Raw genomic sequence first — 19,368 nt, forward strand, 5'->3', positions numbered from 1 at the left:
AGCCAAATACCGCTCAGCACGTTCCAAACATCATCCTAGATTCAAGCTTTTAAGTTGTTGTCTGTTAGCTGAAGCATGCCGCTCGGGTCTCTGCTGCAGGTCGGTGTTTTTCTGGGGACCCGCTTTTTAAAAATGACAAACCATCGCGGCCCGATTCACGCCTCATCTATAAATTGCAAGAAGAGCTAATTTGTTCGTAAAGGAACGCTCCGGCCATCTTTTTCTGCCATACCTGCATCTCATAACGTTAAAAAAACTTATTGAAAACATGTATGTTAAATACCTTATTAAAGAGAATAAATGAATGCATTTAGGGAGAGTTCACAGACTGAATGTACGCCAGCCTCTCTTATGTCATTCAATATTGTAATGTACAATTATCGCAAAGTTAGAACGTTCAGTCTCCCTCGTGTGGCTCAAAAGGTGTACTGCAGATGTAAATGTTAAACAAAAGACCTTGGAAGACTTTCTGCTAATGTATTTTGGCCCCAAATAACACTTCCTGCGACCCACGACGGCCGAAGGTCACATAGTGATAATACAAGAAGCTGGAGGAGGTCATAATGTCACCGAGAGCAAAAACAGGCGGCCGGCACTCTTTTTGGAACTGAAAGCGTATCGGAAAATAAAAACTTTGGGAAGGCGCCTGACTGACACGCCACATAATTAAGTTGAGCGTGCTTCATCCGTGTGTTTCTTTAGCCACAGTTTGCACATCTTGTGTCACTTCTTGCATCACTAAGCACAGGTGGGATAGTAACCGAGTACATCTACTCGTGTGTGTGCGCTCACGTAGCACATTGGATCGTTTTTACTCGCAGTGCGATAAGTGAAGAGCGAGTGAACTCCTCCTCCGCCACTGATCATCATCAGCTGGTGGTGCTGTGTCTGGCAGCTCATAGCAGTGATGGGCCTTCATATTGATGAGCGTGGCATAAAAACGTGAAACTCTCCCCTCCACTGCGTCCCTGCTCGCCTGCATGGGACATCACCACGTGGAGGAGTCTCTGTGTGCCGCCCTCACACCTCAGAGAGAGAGAGAGAGAGAAAACTTCTTCTCTCCAACATCACTGCTGACTTTCAGCTGCTTCTTTTTCCTCCTGCACGTTCACGCACATGTTTACGTTTTATGTAGTATTTGGCTGAAGCGTGCTCGGCTTCAGCAGCTCGCGGTCTCTCTCCGCTCTGCCCGAGCTGCCTCCTGTAATGACTGCAAGAGGAATGCCGGACGCTTTTATATAGGCCTCTAAAAATAACTCACCCCCATCGCCTCCATGTAGGGCCGGACTGACAGCCTCCCGCAGCCAATGGCTGTCCCCGCCTCCCCGACGGCCACGCCCTCTCCCTCGATCTCCGCGCCTCCTTAATTGGATGCCAGTGACATCATCAACCCTATTTACCTTATTAGGTCACGCATGAAATTGACTGACAGGTGGCTCCTCCCTCTCCCTGCCTCTCTATCTGTCTGTCTGTCTGTCTCTCTCTCTCTCTCTCTCTCTCTCTCTCTCTCTCTCTCTCTCTCTTTGCCACTCCTCCCCTCTCGCTCTCTCTCTCTCGCGCGCGCGCCGGTCGCCTGGATTCGCAGCGTCCAGTCTGCTGCTGGTGGAAGCAAACCTGGCAACCTGGCAGCTCGTACAGACTGGCAATCTGGCAATGCGGAAATAGATCTGCCGCCCACTCCCCCCCACCCTCCCCTCCGAGCGCGGACCAAGGAGAGAGGCGTGACGGAGCGAGCAGAGAGGAGAGGGGATTGCGTTGGAAAAAAAGATAAAATAATCAACTCTTTCTTTCTTTCTCTTTTTTTTTTTTTTTTTTTTTTAAATGAAAGTGCTCAGGTGCGCTCATCTGCACCGGCTTGGATTTGCTTTCTCCCGGCATTTGTTTTTGTTTTTCCCAACCTGACAAGTCTGAGAAGAAGCAGGAGGAGAGAAGAAGTGCGTTTCTAAGCGTTTGGATTCCGGACTTCTCTACTGACTTTTCCTGTTTGTTTTTTTCGTGTTTTTTTTGCATCAAGCATGGATGTGTTGGCGAATTACAGTATTTTCCAGGAACTCCAACTCGTTCATGACACTGGTTATTTCTCCGCGATGCCTTCCCTGGAGGAGAACTGGCAGCAGGTCAGATGATGCGTTTATATTTGTTTTTTTCCGGGACATTAGAGGGTTAGAGACAGGGATGAAACCATGTGTGGTTCTGTGTGTGTGTGTGTGTGTGTGTGTGTGTGTGTGTGTGTGTGTGTGTGTGTGTGCGCGCGCGCGCGTGTGTGCGTGCGTGCGTGTGTTTTTGTATAGTGTTTTGCATCACCAGAGCGCTCCGGAGCGGCAGCAGCCGCGTGTAGTTGCGTTAGTTTTTTTTCTTTTTTCTTTTTTTCCGCTCACATGGAACACGGCGTGGTCCGCTGACAGGAGAAAACGCGCGCGCACACACACACACACACACACACACACACACACACACACACACACACACACACACACACACACACACACGGAGAGAGGGATAGAGAGGGAGAGAGGAGGAAGAGGATACAGCTTTACGCACTAGTGGAATAAAAACCTTCTTTTTTTAACTGCGTAAAAGCGTTGGAACCATCCTAACATTTACGCACACGCCCCCCTACTACAAACGAGCCGTGCCTTGAACACACTTAAGGGTTAACCAAACCATTTAATCATTAATGTAAAAGCAGGAAGGTGACGCTGTTGTCCCGTGAAATCCCCCACGAGGATATTCAGATTCGGACTAAAACCTGAAGAGGCTGCTCGGGGGAAAACAAACTCTAAAACGCAGGTAGTCGAGCTGCAAATCCCGATTTTCCTCTAACTCTGCCCTGAAGGATGATGCTGGTACTTTCCATTTCAAATTGCTCTGTTAGGCATCACATCCAGCTGTTAAAACACTTACTGATCCCACGCTTATTGGTAATATGAAATGCTGTCTGGTGAGGACCGAAGTCAGCTGTGAAGTTACTTATTTGGTGCATTTATTTTTCAAATCCAAAGTTGAAAGTGCGTTGTAGAGTTTAAACGAGAATGAAGATAGACTCGATGCCGGATTTGATTGACAGTTGAGCCTCTGGAGTGAGAGCTGACTGAAGGTGAATGTGGAGTGATTTTAGTTTTGCAGTCTGATGCAGTTTTTATACTGCCACTGATCTGATCACCAGTCTGTGTTTGGATTTCTCTCTCTCTCTCTATCTCTCTCTCTCACACACACACACACACACGCACACACGCACACACACACACACACACAGGCCTTGGAAGATGGACGCATGCTTAATAGCAAGTGACTTGTCTTTAAATAATATATCCACATCTGCCGTCGTTTTTTTTGCAGATAATCCCGTTGAATAATGCATCCCCCGCCCCACACTATAGCACATACACTAGACTGAGCACGAGAGCCTGCCTGTAACCTTTCTCTGAGACATTTACTTATCCGTGTGCGCCGCATATGACCACGTGGTCCGATTTTGTGGTCAGCGAAAAAAAATGTCTTCCCTTCTTCTCCATGGATTTAGACTCAAGAGATGATAATTTAATAACAGAGAATTAGGTGATACAAATATTTTCCCTCAAGCCCCCCACATTTTGAACTTGAGAAATGGAAGCGGTTAATTGGAAGCCATCCTCAGCCTCGTGTGTGAGAGCGTGTTGCCACCTTTTCACATGCTGTTTAATTTCCACTGAACCAATACACACCAAAGCCTTTTCCCTGCATGGGACAACATCCACTGGGATGGGTTCGGTTCGTCGCGTGCATTCCAAAGTGCTGGACCTCGTGTGTGTGTGTGTGTGTGTGTGTGTGTGTGTGTGTGTGTGTGTGTGTGTGTGTGTGTGTGTTTATATGAATGAAGCCCAGACTGCATCTGTCCTCCGTGACTGTCTTCCTGACACAAATTCACACATCACCTCGTCCTCTTTGCAGTCCAAACGGCAGCGCATGCTCCATCCCCCTGTAAGCCGCCTCCTCTCCGCCTGTAATGGTATTGATAAATGATTGAGAGCTTTCATAGAGTTGTTGCAGGTTTTGATGTCACGTCTCATATTCCAAGGAATGATTGGAAAAGCTTCTCTTTTTTTAAAGTCGGCGCCGAGAGCCGGAGACGAGCCGGAGGGGAAAAGTAATTCCACTGAGTTTATCCACACTTTTTATTTGCAGAAAACCGTTGCACACATTTCAGTTCAGTACAAAAACTGTTCCAACTTCAACGAGCGCTCACAGGCAGCGTTTTGAGACTTGACGGCAGAAGTGACACCAGAGTGTTGGGGCTAATGTTTAGCCTGTTTAGCGTGAGTGGCTAAAATGACACGAGTGCCGTCTCTCGGAGTTTGTTGTCCATTCCCCATTAGATCCCCATTAGTTGTTAACTTGGTGTACTTGCTTGTGTTCTTATTAGGAATTTGTTTCTACGTTCATCATGTGGACAGAAACACATCTGCTAATAGGTGCTAGCGTTGCTGCAGGCCAGCTGTTTTTTTTCGCTAAAAGCTAACGTTGAGTGTGTCTGTCTGCTTCATGTGGAGCTACTTTACCAAAATAAATGATGAATCTGCTCAGGCTCTGATTTAGTGAGCAAAGGGCTAACAATGGCTATTAGTTGTATAGCTTCTGACTGCTGCTGCTTGCTAGCTAACAAGATGCAACAGGTAAAGACGAGCTATTCCCTTCTCTTGTTGGAAGCTAGCAGTTTCCACTGGCTTCCAGTTTTTGTGATAAGCTAGGCTAACAGCATCCTGTCTCTATATTGAACGCACAGAGGTGAAACAGACGTAAATGTTTTCATCTGACCATCATATATGTACTGTGTATATACATGTGTATATATATATATACATATATATATATATATATATATGAGTATATACATATATATATATACATATATATATATATATATATATATATACAGTATATATGTATATACAGTATATATTACTGCTTTTCGGCCACATTCCATGGTATTTGACCATCTCCATTTTACTCGTAGAAACTACGACGTGAGTTTTTAATACGCTCCAGAGGGAGCGCTTTTTTCGCTACAAGCTCAGCTTTTCAGAGTGGAAAATGCTGTTATTGTGGATGGAAAGCCAAAACTAATGGGAAAAGATGTGTTTCGTCAATTTTATCTGCACTAGCGGGGACAATTTCAGAGAGAGGAGAGAGACAAACAGACACACACACACACACACACACACACACACACACACACACACACTGAGACCAAGCACACCCACATCTTTTCCACTCTTGTTCCTTCTGTCTCCCTCTATCCCCTCATTCACTCCATCACACACACACACACACACACACACACACACACACACACACACACACACACACACACACACACACACGCTCGGCTGGCATGCACTAATGGAAAGCTATGGTCTGGCAGGACTCATCCCGCCACTTTCGACAGTAATTGGCCGTTTGCTGTCAGACGGACGGAGAAACAGACACACACAGACACACACTCGGCCAAACACACACACACACACACACACACACACACACACACAAACAAACAACCAGATTTGTGTGTGTCATTTATCTTTCCTGTCTGTCCCCGCATCACACTCCTGGTCTTTGTTTCCTTGTACTGGTTCTTTTATCAGCTGCTTTGCATCATGGCTAAACATGTGGTGAACACTCTCTCTCTCTCTCTCTCTCTCTCTCTCTCTCTCTCTCTCTCTCTCTCTCTCTCTCTCTCCTGTCTATCAGCCGTGTTGCCTCTGACAGTATGAGCCCATGTTCTGCATATAATTGCCGCATCTTTGCAGGTCTGAAATGATGTGATGGGCTTTAGGGATTTGTGTGTGTGTGTATGTGTGGATGTCCATGGATAAAATGGAAAACCCAGACTTCCCAATTAGATATAATCCATTTATTTCAAAGCAGAGCCATGCCGAAGTCTGATGAGTTCGAGGGGAAAATAGACAGTGACAACAAAGGGTCGACGGAGATGTAAACTGAAGCAGAGGTTTAGGTTTCATGGGTTTGTTGTGAGTAAAGATCTGCATTTACAGACTTATGCTAAACAGTAAATGGACACTGCATGCACAGTGCTTCAAACGGGCTGATTCCCTCGCAGCCACTGTCTCATCTTGTCCCCGGGTTTATATGCTCTGCGTGTCTGTGGCTCCTTTCAGGCTGATTGATTTATTTGTGCGGGACCAACCCGGCTCGGTGTTACAGATATACAGCGTCTCCATTAGGCCTGACAAGCCTGCAACCTACACATCTTTTTCTCAACAGCGCAATCTGCCAGTGTTGTTCCCGCTGCAGGTTGAATGGTCGCATGCTCTTCTGTGCAATCCTAACAGTATTTCTGCAAAAGAAACGCGCGCAACTTTCACCAATCGATGCTTGTTTTTCCACATGAAATCATCCAATTCAGAACAGCTGCAAAAAAAGAAAAAAAAGCCAAAATGTTTCCCTGAGGCAGAGCTCACTCTCAGGTTGTGTATTTCCCCGACAACCCCCATCATTTCAGATCTCTGTTAACTACTTCTTACATGATACTGTGTCAAAACGGTGCCATCAATAACACAACAACTCGGACTGAGCATTTGACTTATGGAGCTTGTTGAATATGTTGCAGAGCCTGGGAGGAAATACTGCCATGTAGGAACTGTTTTTAAAGGGCTTGTTTACTCTCATTGGGTATACTTGTGTATTATTATGATCATGATTATGATTTGATTTTATTATGTATTATTATTATTATTCAGAAGCAACCCTGTTGTGGAAAAAAAAATACTGCCGCTGTGTACGTTTTTGCAAACATCTGGATACGTTGCAATTCAACGTTTCTGAACCTAAAATATGTTTCAGACTCGTATCGCGATTTAATCTCGCTACCGGACTGTTTCGGTTCAGGCAACGAAACAAAACAAAACTTACTTGGGTAAGGTTTCGGCAAAATATCATGTTTTGTATTCAAGTAATATCGTAACGTGACACGACAACGTGATGCAACAAAGTGATGGAGTATTGTAACGAAACATCGTAACGTTATAACCTCACGACGTTACGATGTAACAATGTAACAATGGATCGTAACAATGAAATGTAACAATATCACAAAATAACAATGCAACAACTTAACTAGCGTACATAATAATAATGATTAAACTTTCTTTTGTAACGTTTCATAACAAGCCTAACAATGTTACGTAACCTACAGTTAGCGCTTACTTTTGGCTTCACACAGGACGCACAGCGGTCCTGTACAAGGCCAAACTGTTTTCATGGTGACTGGGCGCCATTAGTTACTTTTATCGGCAACATGTTCCACTTCCTGGCATTTCCAGGATACATATTGCAGTTTATCGCAAAGTGATGTAAAAAGTAATTATATAAAAATAAAAAAATGCTGCGGCCAATTCACAAAAGTCATGACTGAACTAATTTAGGAGTTTGGACTGGATTTCCTTATTAGACCGGGGTATTGCTCTCCATGACTTGTACATTTGACCATCCATCAAGTTTGGTGTATTTCATGTACTGTTTGTTTGTGTTGTATTTTCAGCCAGTACTCACACACGCATGAACTAAGGTGTCGATCATATCCGTCATCAGATGTGTCTGCTTCCTCTCTTCTCTTCGGTGACCTGTTCACCCTGCAAGGACCACTGCATGCACTGGGCTCTCTCCCTCTCTCTCTCCCTCTCTCTCTCTCTCTCTCTCTCTCTCTCTCTCGCTCTGTCTCTGTGGTTTGAAGCTGGCCTTCGGAAGTTTGACAAGATAATGAATTGCCATGCATGCTGCAGTTTTTCACATTTCACAGCCCAGTGACTCTGTATGCAGGGACGGAGGGAAGAATGGGAGGAGGGGGCATGAGTGAATAAGTGGAGCAAAGAATGAGGAAGAAAGAAAACACCAGTAGACACAAAACACGAGGTAAGATGCATATACATGCAGGTAGGAGCTAGTCAGGAAGACCTTTCTTCACTCCATCTTCTTGTTTCTCTGGCCATCCTCCCTGCATACACACACACACACACACGCACACCCACACACACACGCACACATACACAGCGAGTTATGTAATTGTCTGTGGTGCGCAGCTGCTTCCTCGCAGACGAAAAAAAAAAGAGGAAGTCAAGGGAGACAAACAAAGGAATGGAGAGACAAGGAGGAGTGAGAGACCAACACGGAGGAAGACAAAGAGAGAGAGAGCGAGAGAGAGAGAGGGGTGAAGAGAAGAAGAGGATGAAGCGAAAATAAACCTCTTTTTTAAATGGAACTTAAAACTCTCGTCATATTTCCTGTATATGAACTTTGACTACTTCCGTTATTGTGCGGCAATATAGCTCGACATATTTCTAGTGCCGGAACATTTGGTAAATTCAATAAACATTTGTTCAAACAATGATTGTGCAACTCATCTTGTAAAAACTGCGATGTGCTGGTTCCAGCTTGTAAATGTCAGGACTTGGCTGCTTTTCTCGTGTCATGTAGAAACGTTCGGCCTTGTGGACTCTGATGCGCAGTCCACAAGGTTGAAGCCTGAGAACACTTTGGTCGACAGGAAAATATCCACATCTATAGGGAAATATCTTAACAACCATGACCTGGATTGCGATGACATTGTATCCAGACCTCCATGTTACTTGCAGGATTAATGTCTCTAATGTGTCTAATGTTTAGATCTAAGTGTCACAAATTAGGATTTTTGCAGTCATAGTTTTGCACGTTTTACCCTTTTGTTGTATTATTATTTTTTGGGCAAGTGGGACGAATTGTAGCTGTCAGAAATTACCCGAAACAACAACTTGGAATTGCAACCAGAAGGCTGACATGTTTAGTTTTTTTTTTTTACCTCTCAGCTGCTTGTGGTTTCATTTTTGAAGTGAACCCGCCAGGCTCAGGTCGATGGGCACTTTCTGTCAGCCCTGTGATTGACTGGCGGCCTGTCAAGTGTGACCCGCCTCTTGCCCACTGCATGCTGGGACTGACTACATCCCACTGTGACTCTGAGCAGCACAAGCTTTACAGGACATGGATGGATGGGAGTCTTAAAATAGGATTTCTAAGCACATTAAGAGGCACTCTTTTCAGTATTTTAATGGTCATAACTCTTACGCTACTTGTCCAGCGACTACCGCAAACCCAAGAAACAAATAAAAAGCTGTAAAAGAAGTCAGATCTGTACAAACAGAACCCTTTCGTCACAAACGTGCGCCTTCACTTCCTACAGTGTGGAAGCTGGTGCCAATATTCTCCTCAATATGAGCCGCTCTAATCACTGCATTCATTCATTTTCTTTTTTTTTATCGTTCCTCCAAACACACACACAGTTATTGTCTTGTCCTCGTAATTTGAAATCACTTGAGTAAAACGCACACACACACACGCACACACACGCACACACACACACTCGCCCGTGGAAGCCATAATTCAGTAAGTGAATAAGGCACTCAGTCTACGGTGGCAGAGATTAGATAAGAAAGTGAGCAGTCAGACTGCAGGAAAGCGGAACAAATGAACTGCACTCTCGTTGGAGAGAGCTTATGCTGTGAAAGCCATAGCCCTGATCTTTCAAGATGAGTGTGTGTTTTTATTTTTTATTCTTTTGATGGAGGGCAACTCTCCAGCTCTATCCACCACGGATCCCGATGACTACAGTTTACAAGGAGATTTACTCATTCATCTCTCCATGCTGCGAGCACACTGCGGATAGCAGCCATTGTGTGGTTGCTCTGCATTACAGGGAGAAGTAACATTGGAGGAAATGTTCCTATCTGCTGTCAGATGAGATCGCTGATACCAGTTTGAATCTGGCTTCTGGTCGAGCTGAGTGTTTAGCCAAAGACTGCTGGATATATACAACAAAATAAGCAACTATAAACAGTAAAACTGTCTGCAATGTGATTTTAGTTACATTGTCGTGGATTAATTGATTACATTCTTGAACATGTCTCGGGTTGCCAGTTTTGTTAATGGTGACTTAACTAATATATATTTTGTATCATATGTGATTTGATTGAAAATGGAGCATAAGCATTCCTCTTGCATTACAACGGCAAAGTCCTCCACATGGCATTTAAAACACACACACACACACACACACACACACACAGTACCTGTAGTCCGTGCCAGTGCAGTTGGTGTGAGGGTGACTGGGTTTGACAAGCTGTAGACGCTGACTCGGCTCAATGGATTTTGTTTGATATGAAAATGATATAGTATTTTCAATGTCTCATTTTGAAGAAATCCCAATGTTTTCAGATTAGATTCCATTTGTATGTAATCCAATGCATTACGAACGACACAGACTGCCATGTAATTAGTATTCAGTAACTGCATTTGAAAGTAATCTGACCCTTTACATATATATATTCTATATTAGAGAACAAAAACCATGAGCATACTTTCAAGGATTACAGGAAAGTATTGTTGACTGAATGTGTCCTCTGTCTAGTTTTTAATCTTATTTATAACTCCTCTGTTTTCGGTTATGAGACTGGATTTACTGGTCAAACACACCTGTATTTGGGAAGTTATTTCACAGCAGAGCAGTGTTTGATTTCCTTCTTTTTTATTAGGAGGAATCCTCCTGGTGATCGCAGGCTGAGCTGTGTTGACACACACACACACACACACAGGTGCGTTGTGTCGTGTGTGTGTGTGTGTGTGTGTGTGTGTGTGTGTGTCTCTACATCCTGCTGAGCCAGTGTTTGCAGAGCGATTGGCTCAGGGATAAAGCTCCAGTGACCTGGCATCCATCCAGCCCCCCTTTCTCCACTCGCCCCTCTCTCGCTCTCTGTCTGTCCGTCTTTTCTTCTCCCTCCCCCTCTGCGATCCTTTTGTTCATGCGCATTTTAAATTTGCACGTTACCAAACACTGAATGGAGAGGGTAGGAATTACAAAATAAATAAAAGTCTAAATATAGCATAAAAGTTTGTGTTCTGGTCTGCAGTGGAAACACTGATGTTTCAGCAAAGAGAAGACGCAATAAAGACGAGTGGAAACACATTACTCCAAATAAATAACATTATAGGACTTCTTCTTCTTCTTCTTCTTCTTCTTCTTCTTCTTCTTCTTCTTTTTCTTCTTCTTCTTCTTCTTCTTTTTCTTCTTCTCTCTTATTACTGCCAGACTAAAATGTTGTCAGAATTCCCAAAACAATAAAGAATAAAGACGACAGGCTGACAAAATCCTGATGCGTTTGGGCGGAGGAAAGAAAATAAGTCATGACAATAACAAAAAACAAATGTCATGAAGTGCCGCGGCTCTTTTTTCATTATGTTGTGATCTTATGAGAGTCTTCCCAAAGCTCAAGCTAATGAACACATTGATTCATATTTTAATTGTTTTTGCAAATAAGTTTAATATCTGCACGTCTGGTTAGAAGAATGCACTCTCTTCCTGTCTCTTTAGTTCTGAGCTCCCGTGTGTGTGTGTGTGTGTGTGTGTGTGTGTGTGTGTGTGTGTGTGTGTGTGTGTGTGTGTGTGTGTGTGTGTGTGTGTGTGTGTGTGTGTGTGTGTGTGTGTCTGTTTTGGTAATGACATCATTCATTTTGCAGAAAGGGGATGTTGACAGTGGCAGAGGAAGTGAGAGAGTGTGTGTGTGTGTGTGTGTGTGTGTGTGTGTGTGTGTGTGTGTGTGTGTGTGTGTGTGTGTGTGTGTGTGTGTCTAGTTTGGCTAGGCCCACAGTTGGCACAGTACAGCATCCAGGATACACACACACACACACAAACATTTGTCGCTGGTTTCACAAAGATCGAGAAGACGAGTGCGTCACATTAAATTAGAGCTTTCTTCTTCCGATAGTCTGGAGCGAGTCAGACACTTTTTAATTTAAAAGTCCGCCGCCCTGTCCCCAGGCGGTCTGAATACCAGTCTGAAGACCAGTGTCGCCTCCGGAGACCTGACTAAAAGATGAAAACATGTTGTGTAGCGAGCACGGAGGAAGGAAAGAAACGACAATCCCTAAATGTCCCCGGGAGCGATGTCCTTGAAGCTTAACGTTGTAATTGTGCCAAACCTGTGCTTTTTGAAATGGTTCCCAAAGGCACAGCGTCCGCTCTGGAACGGAGCCGAGCGGCCTGGACCTGCTTTTTAATGCATGGGAGGTTGTGAGGGTGCTTGTTGCTCTCCAGAATTATTTTCAAGTTAGTCCTACTTGAAAAAAAAATGTAACAAAATCTTGCAAGTGATAAACATTGGAAGACATGCCTGAAATCAAAACCACAATATTAATAAGACTTAGTATGAATCCCAATTGGACAAATGTGAACTTGAAAAGTAATAAACTGTTTATAAAAAAAGTGGGCGGAGTCACCGTGATGTCTCCCATTGAATTGAGGACTGCCGTTTTCAAGCCTTTAGCTTGGCATTTTGACTGTCGCCATTTTTTTTTTGCAACCAGAAGTGACATGAGAGGGCGGAGCTAAGCACAACTGAAAACTGACGAAGAAAGTTTTAGGAGACCGACATTTATACATGAAGTTAAAACACTCCTGGACCTGTCAATCACAAGGTAGCCCCGCCCTAACGTGTACCCTGCCTTATTGTTTACCTTATTTTTTATATATGAAATTATGATAAACTGTCATCAGAGTGGGGACCTCCAAATGTAATCATGCATTAACGTTGAACTGTGGCTCAGTCAGTCAGAGTGAAACCAGCTCCTGCGTAAGCATTTCATCAGGGATGTCACATTGTTTCTCTCTGTGTGTGTGTGTGTGTGTGTGTGTGTGTGTGTGTGTGTGTGTGTGTGTGTGTGTGTGTGTGTGTGTGCACGTTGAGACGGAACAAGAGACAGGTTGCAGTAAGAATGGAGCGTGCCAGCGTTCCAGAGTGCCTTTATGCATGCATGGTTGGTGTGTGTGTGTGTGTGTGTGTGTGTGTGTGTGTGTGTGTGTGTGTGTGTGTGTGTGTGTGTGCAGAGTGGGGACACAGTAAATGGGTCATATGCAGTGGAGGAGGATGACCTTGGGAATCTGTCCTGTTTTTCTTTGTCTCAGAGAGACGGAGGTACAAATACAAGACTTATGCAAAGCTTGATATGTTGACAGGAAATCTTTCTCCAAACTGTAAACAAAAAAGTTGGAAGCGCTCTATTGTTTGTCATATCAGTGTATACTGTAGCGATATGATTTGAGTGTTGGACCTATTGTTTCCATGAGTGGGTCCCTGTTGTGATACACGAGGACGGACACACATTGCTACCAATGGTGTCACACCAGGCGACAACCTCTTCTTCTGAAAAGTGTCTTAAACTTGCATTCTCTACATTGGCCAGCAGGGGGCGACTCCTCTGGTTTCAAAACCAAGTCAAATTGTATAGAAGTCTATGGGAAAATGACTCTACTTCTCTCCTGATTGATTCCCTCAGTAAACATTGTAAACATGAGTTTATGTCTCAATCTCTAGTTTCAAGTCTTCTTCAATACAGCATGATGCTCATTTATGTCATGATTGTACTTATAACTTTCACAGTATGTTTTGGTTGACGAAGGTTGTGCAATGTTTGGTCCAATCAGCGTTCGTTTGTACTTAGCTCCATCCAAGATGGCGGCGGCCGAAATGTCGAGGCTTCAAAACCCCGTCCACAAACCGATGGGTGACGTCTCGACAACTGTACGTCCACTTCTTACAGTTTTATTAGTCACAATAATTTAAGGTAATAGTAGCGTAACCAAGATGTGCAAAAAAAAAAAAAGCAGAAAGGGCTGCTCGCAAGTAAACATGGATCAATACTGGAAAAAAGTTTAATATGGAAGTAAATACATTTGTTAGAGCTCCAATCTGCACCTTATGGAAATATAACTTCATTATATCCTAAAAGGCACCTTTCGTTGGAACGAAGGAGATGAAACCCAGACCAGGAGAACGCTGAAGTGTGTCTCCTCATCGCCCGTCACCAGCTGTCTTTGATGCCATCGCAACAGCATGTGTTTGAAACGCTGAACCACATCTCGCTCTCCCTCCACCTGTCTCCTCCCCTCAAACTCCTCACACACTGAGCTCGAACGCGAACGTCGTGCTCGTGAGCTCTACATTCTTTTGTGTTTTATAGCTGCCGGTTCGAGAGCCTTTCGCTTCATTGGCTCCCTGCCGGCGGCACATCTTCGCTTTCATGTTTCCTTCCAGCTCCTCATTGGCTGGATCCACCTGATCGGATCGCTGGATATCAAACGAAAAAAGAAAATGAAAAACAGCTGCGGGGCCCAGAAATGATAAATGTCTGAGTCACTAACTGAGTCCGCATCATGTCATTTCCTGCTGCAGCTTTTAATGATCAGTGTTTCGGATGAGACTCAGTAAGTTTGGATCTCAAACATCCCTGATTGGATCATTTAGATTTACTCCAATTTCTATCACTCTGAAACATGTTTCCCTCTCGCCTTCGTTTCCTATTCCCCAATACTCCAAAACACCCGCCAATATTGATTCCTGTTTAATATTCGAGCTGTGGCTCATCAAGTCGCCATTTTCCAATATTTGTGTTAATTGCATGTTATGCAAGTATTTCCTGAATAAGGCCAGCTGTGTGCCGCTGTATGTGTCTGGCCCCGGCAGCGTTATGTGGGTCGTCAGCTATTTTAATCCACAATGTTGTCAGCAATACCTGAGGGAATGGACAAGTGCTGCAGTGTGCGTGTGTGTGCGTATGTGTGTGTGTGTGTGTGTGTGTGTGTGTGTGTGTGTATGTGTGTGTGTGTGTGTGTGTGTGTGTGTGTGTGTGTGTGTGTGTGGATACATGTGCTCCCGGTTCATATGTACTTGTACACAGACATGAACAAAGAGACAGAGTGGAGATAAGGATCTCCGATACGCGGCCGATGGTGACCGTTTTTCGGTAGTTTGTTGCAGCAGCTGGTGCACGAGGCTCGAGACCAACGTTTTCCACAACGGTCTTGAAAATATTTTCAACTGCCCCCCTTAGAAAATTCTATATGTTAAGAGATGGATTGTTGGCGATAAACCGGAAACTGAAGCTGAAAAACTCAGTGCCGCTGCCTCTGTCGCTCTCCTCTCTGAGGCTGAGCAAACGCTACATGTGTTGTTATTAACGTACTGGATCTTATTCGGACGTTTTTATTGCCAGATGATTGCACAGATAAAAGGTGGTGATGAGATCGGGGGGGGGCGGGGGGTTGTAAATGCTACCTGTTAGCCGAGCCGGGATTCTGGGCCCCTGGAGCGACTCACTTGTTTTTAATACGCCGCAGGTGGAGTAAAGAGTAAAACTAGAAATGAAGTCATTAATTGCACATCAAAGGTTTACAGGTTGCAGGGATTAGAGTTCGAGGCGTGAGAGACTCAGTGTGTTTCAAGCCCAACTAAAAGTAAGTCTTTCAAATAGAGTATCAAATACACCCCACCCCACTACAATTAGTAGTGCTACTGCTGCACTATTACTGCTACTCACCATGCCCCTGCAGGCTTGAAAAAGTGTCAGGATTCACAACAACAAAATGGATTCCATTGCTCCATTCGATAGAAAATGAATCGCCGATCATGGTGATAATCAATTCAGTCATGAATCAATTCAGTGGTGATAATCAATTCAGTCATTATTTTGCCAGAAAAAAGGCCAAACATCCTCAGACGTTTAGCTCATCTTCTATGTGTTGTGTCATTTTACTCTTCATACCTTTGGAACATGGAAAGTTATGTGATTTCTGTCCCCGTTTTATACACAAGACAATCCGCCGAACAATAGAGGAACAGATAATTAAGACGACAGATAATAATTGCAGCCCTGTTTTTACACGCTTTGTTACAATTGTCCCACGGTCCTCGTTACAACAGGAGAGCAGTGTGTCCGCAGAGAGACGAGCGGGGGAAGTCCAGAGCCGAGACTCAAAGAGGCATCTTCAGATTCATGAGCAGTGGATGTGGACATGGCCTCCAGTTTCCGGCTGGATGAAAAGCAAACTTCACTTTGATGCCAATTGTGGACATTGTGTGTGTGTGTGTGTGTGTGTGTGTGTGTGTGTGTGTGTGTGTGTGTGTGTGTGTGTGTGTGTGTGTGTGTGTGTGTGTCGGGGGAAGCGGGGAGATATTTGAATTATTTAAGGGTGAACTGCAGGACACAGCAAAGTGGAGAAAAGAGAGGGTGTTTCTCTTTTACCCCCAAGACAACTTTCTAATGCAAAGAGGACTGGTCTGGCAACACACACACACACACACACACACACACACACACACACACACACACACACACACACACACACACACACACACAGAGGCATGTATGACTCATGTGTCCACCCGCTTTGCTTCCCAGCAAGGCCAATGAGATCAGTGTCTTCCTCCAAATACAAAGACCTCTGGAGATAAAGAAGAGAGAGTGAGAGACCCTGGTGTAAAAAAAAAAAAGGTGTGACAGCAGAGGCCTCCCTGGAGTCATACACACACACACACACACACACATACACACACACACACACACACACACACACACACACACACACACACACACACACACACACACACACTCAAGCTCGTACATCTATCCTTTTGAGGGTTTCACATTGACTCCATTTTATGGACTGAGCCCGAGAGTGTACTCAAGGTAATTTTTTCATGGGTAAGATGAACCTTTATTGACATGTTTTCTATTAAATATGTCTGATAATGTAACGACATGTAAGCGTTTAACAACTGAACCACACTTTAACTAATAAGGGACACATTTTCTCTCTTTGCTGCATGAACCCTTTTAGCTTGCTTGTATGACCCCCTCACATACACGTGTGTGTGTGTGTGTGTGTGTGTGTGTGTGTGTGTGTGTGTGTGTGTGTGTGTGTGTGTGTGCTCCTCGTTGCTCTGTCTCTTTCGCCTTCATTCAACTGGTTGAGTCCCATTACTGAGTCCCAAGGCGGTTACACAGAACAATGCAACAACAAACGGGTAAAATGGCTCCTGCTAAAACAATCACTATCACTGAGACAAAGGCCAAAAGGAGCTAAAAGAAAACAGTCAGTAGATCTGTTTAACATGAAACCTTTTCCAGCTGCCCTAATTCAGTTTCCTTCTGATGACAGTGGTCCGAGCAGAAAACAAAAGTGGACCATATAGACCAATAGATGGTCCATCAAACTAATTTAAATGCTTCTGAACATCTGATACATCTTAATTTATTCTGTGTGATTAAGATGGTTTGCAGCTCAGTGGTTCATTTAGTTTTTGGGTTTCCTCAGAAACAACACAATGAAATTCACACACACGCACACACACGCTGAATTCCTGGAAAAGCTTTTCATAGCACTGCCGATTAAATGTTAACTGCGCAGAATATATTGACTCAATTAATAATCCTGATATGATTAATTTATTTATGTAGTCTCTTACAGAGAATGACATGAATGAAGTGCACAATATAAATGGAGGGATCAGCTGCTGTTGTGCCTTAATGGGTTGACCCTCTCTGTCCGTGTGTGTGTGTGTGTGTGTGTGTGTGTGTGTGTGTGTGTGTGTGTGTGTGTGTGTGTGTGATGTGGTGGAGGAGGCACGATGTGAGGGATGAGGTCATTGTGTAGTGTGAGCATGCGTGACTCTTTGTGTGTACACGAAACAAAGGCAGTTGGGACTGTGTGTGTGTATAAGTGATGACTTCACTCGTTTTGCATTTATTTATGATCAGTGCCGTGTGTGTGTGTGTGTTTGTTTGTGTGTATTACTGATGTTGTGGGGACATGCATCTGTTTATACAGTCACATTGTGGGGACTCGTCTTCCTTTTTGGGGACAACATGTAAGTCTCCATAACAGAAATCATTACATTTTAAGGTGATTCATTTCAGCCTGATACTGGTCCGGTAAGGGTTAGGGAAAGTCTCCAGGAAACAAATGTATGTCGATGTAATGTCCTCTAAAGGGATGGTAAACATGACTGTGTGTCTGTGTTTCTCACCGTAAAGGGAAAAACTGACAAGAGTTTAATTTTATGATCTTTACTACAGATATGTTGGACGGTAACTTCTGTATCTACAGTCAAGCACAACCATCTTGGCCATCAGAGCATCACGACTTGAACTGAGTATCTTAAAGGGACAGTCCACCGTTGAGAAGAGAGATCTCATGTTGACCTCTGTGTCCAGTACAGAGATGAAGGACAGTGGAGGACATGTTAAGCGTAGCTTGGCATAAAGATTTGAACCGTCAGAATAAAAAAAAAAGACATATTTCTATTTGTCTGCCCCCAGTCGGTCGTTTAGGTCTTGGTCGACTAAGATTTAATTTAGTTAATTAGTCGTTTTCATGCTCTTTCATGCAACAGAGACCCCGACTCGTATAAAGTCCAGGCTAACAGGGTCAACTGTAACTTCATGTTCAGTGGTATCCCTGACAGATAGCATTAGCAGGAAACAACACACTGAGGGGTTTAGGTGAGCACATCAGTAGGCAACTTGACACATGACCTTTTTTATTAATTAATCATTTTTAATTGTTGTCTGAGCAACTTTTACATAAAATACACTTCTTAGAAGTCTCATTCTTACACCAAACACATTAACAAATATGTTTGTATCGTCCTGATCGGAGCAACCTCCTCCGTATTGTTTCTGATGGCACAGTTGCCTCCGTCCCTCCTTTCTCATCAACAGAAAGAGTACGCTGCATTTGTATCGCCGTCGTCTTCCCACCAACGTGCAGCCGTGTTTTCTGTGGAAGCAGCATGTGTCTGCCAGGTGACGACGGTCTAATGAAGCCCTGCACCGAGGCAGGACACAGATGTGCGCACAGATGTGGTTTGCTGGAGTGAAAATAAGAGGCAGCTCTGCATAAAGTGGTCACTTTTGCACAAACTGAAATAAGGAACGAGTGAAGGGTTTTCGCCTTTCGAGGTTTAGTTTCCGCCTCCAGTAGAATTGTCTCGTGGCCCCGTGGTGAGATGTGGCCTCGCGCTTTAAAATGCACCCACTCTGATTTCCAGCTGCTGTAAACCGAGACGTCTCCACTCGGCTCGAGTGTTGATTTACAGCTCCTCTCTCTCCGGTTCTGTAAACAGTTCTCCAGGCGGCGTCATCGGCCGGACAGCAGCGCTGTTGACTCTCTGCCTCTGATGCTAATCGGCAGGTTTCCTCTGCAAACGCTCTTCTGTTAGCTCAGTCGAATAGGGGGTTTCCGTTTGTTCTCTTGGTTCTGAACCCTCCCGACACGGCGTAGAGGATCTGTTCAGGATCAAGTGAGGATCAAACAGTTTGCAGGTTCCGCCGCAGAAAATGTGCTAAATTAGCATCAAGATGAACGCCGTATGGGTTGCATGTTGTCAATATGTCAATCGGCATTCTTAAAAAAGTTGTGTTTTTTGTGATGGAAATCCTCCAAGACTCGAGATATTAATACCAATACTGATATTCATACACCGACCCAAATGGCTGGATCGTGTACCGTTG

General features: G+C 44.2%; 1 protein-coding gene across 1 annotated transcript in view; it reads left to right on the forward strand.

The window, feature by feature from the left end:
- Positions 1-2,015: 2,015 nt before the first annotated feature.
- klf7b (Kruppel like factor 7b) overlaps positions 2,016-19,368 on the forward strand; it is a gene marked incomplete at both ends in the record, with an annotated part of 60,025 nt that continues 42,672 nt past the window's right edge. Inside the window, one exon of the mRNA XM_079231046.1 lies at positions 2,016-2,117. Coding sequence (XP_079087172.1) covers positions 2,016-2,117 — 102 coding nt within the window. The remainder of the gene's footprint in view (positions 2,118-19,368) is intronic.

This window comes from Taurulus bubalis, assembly GCF_910589615.1.
Source record: "Taurulus bubalis genome assembly, chromosome: 15".
Classification (NCBI taxonomy): domain Eukaryota; kingdom Metazoa; phylum Chordata; class Actinopteri; order Perciformes; family Cottidae; genus Taurulus; species Taurulus bubalis.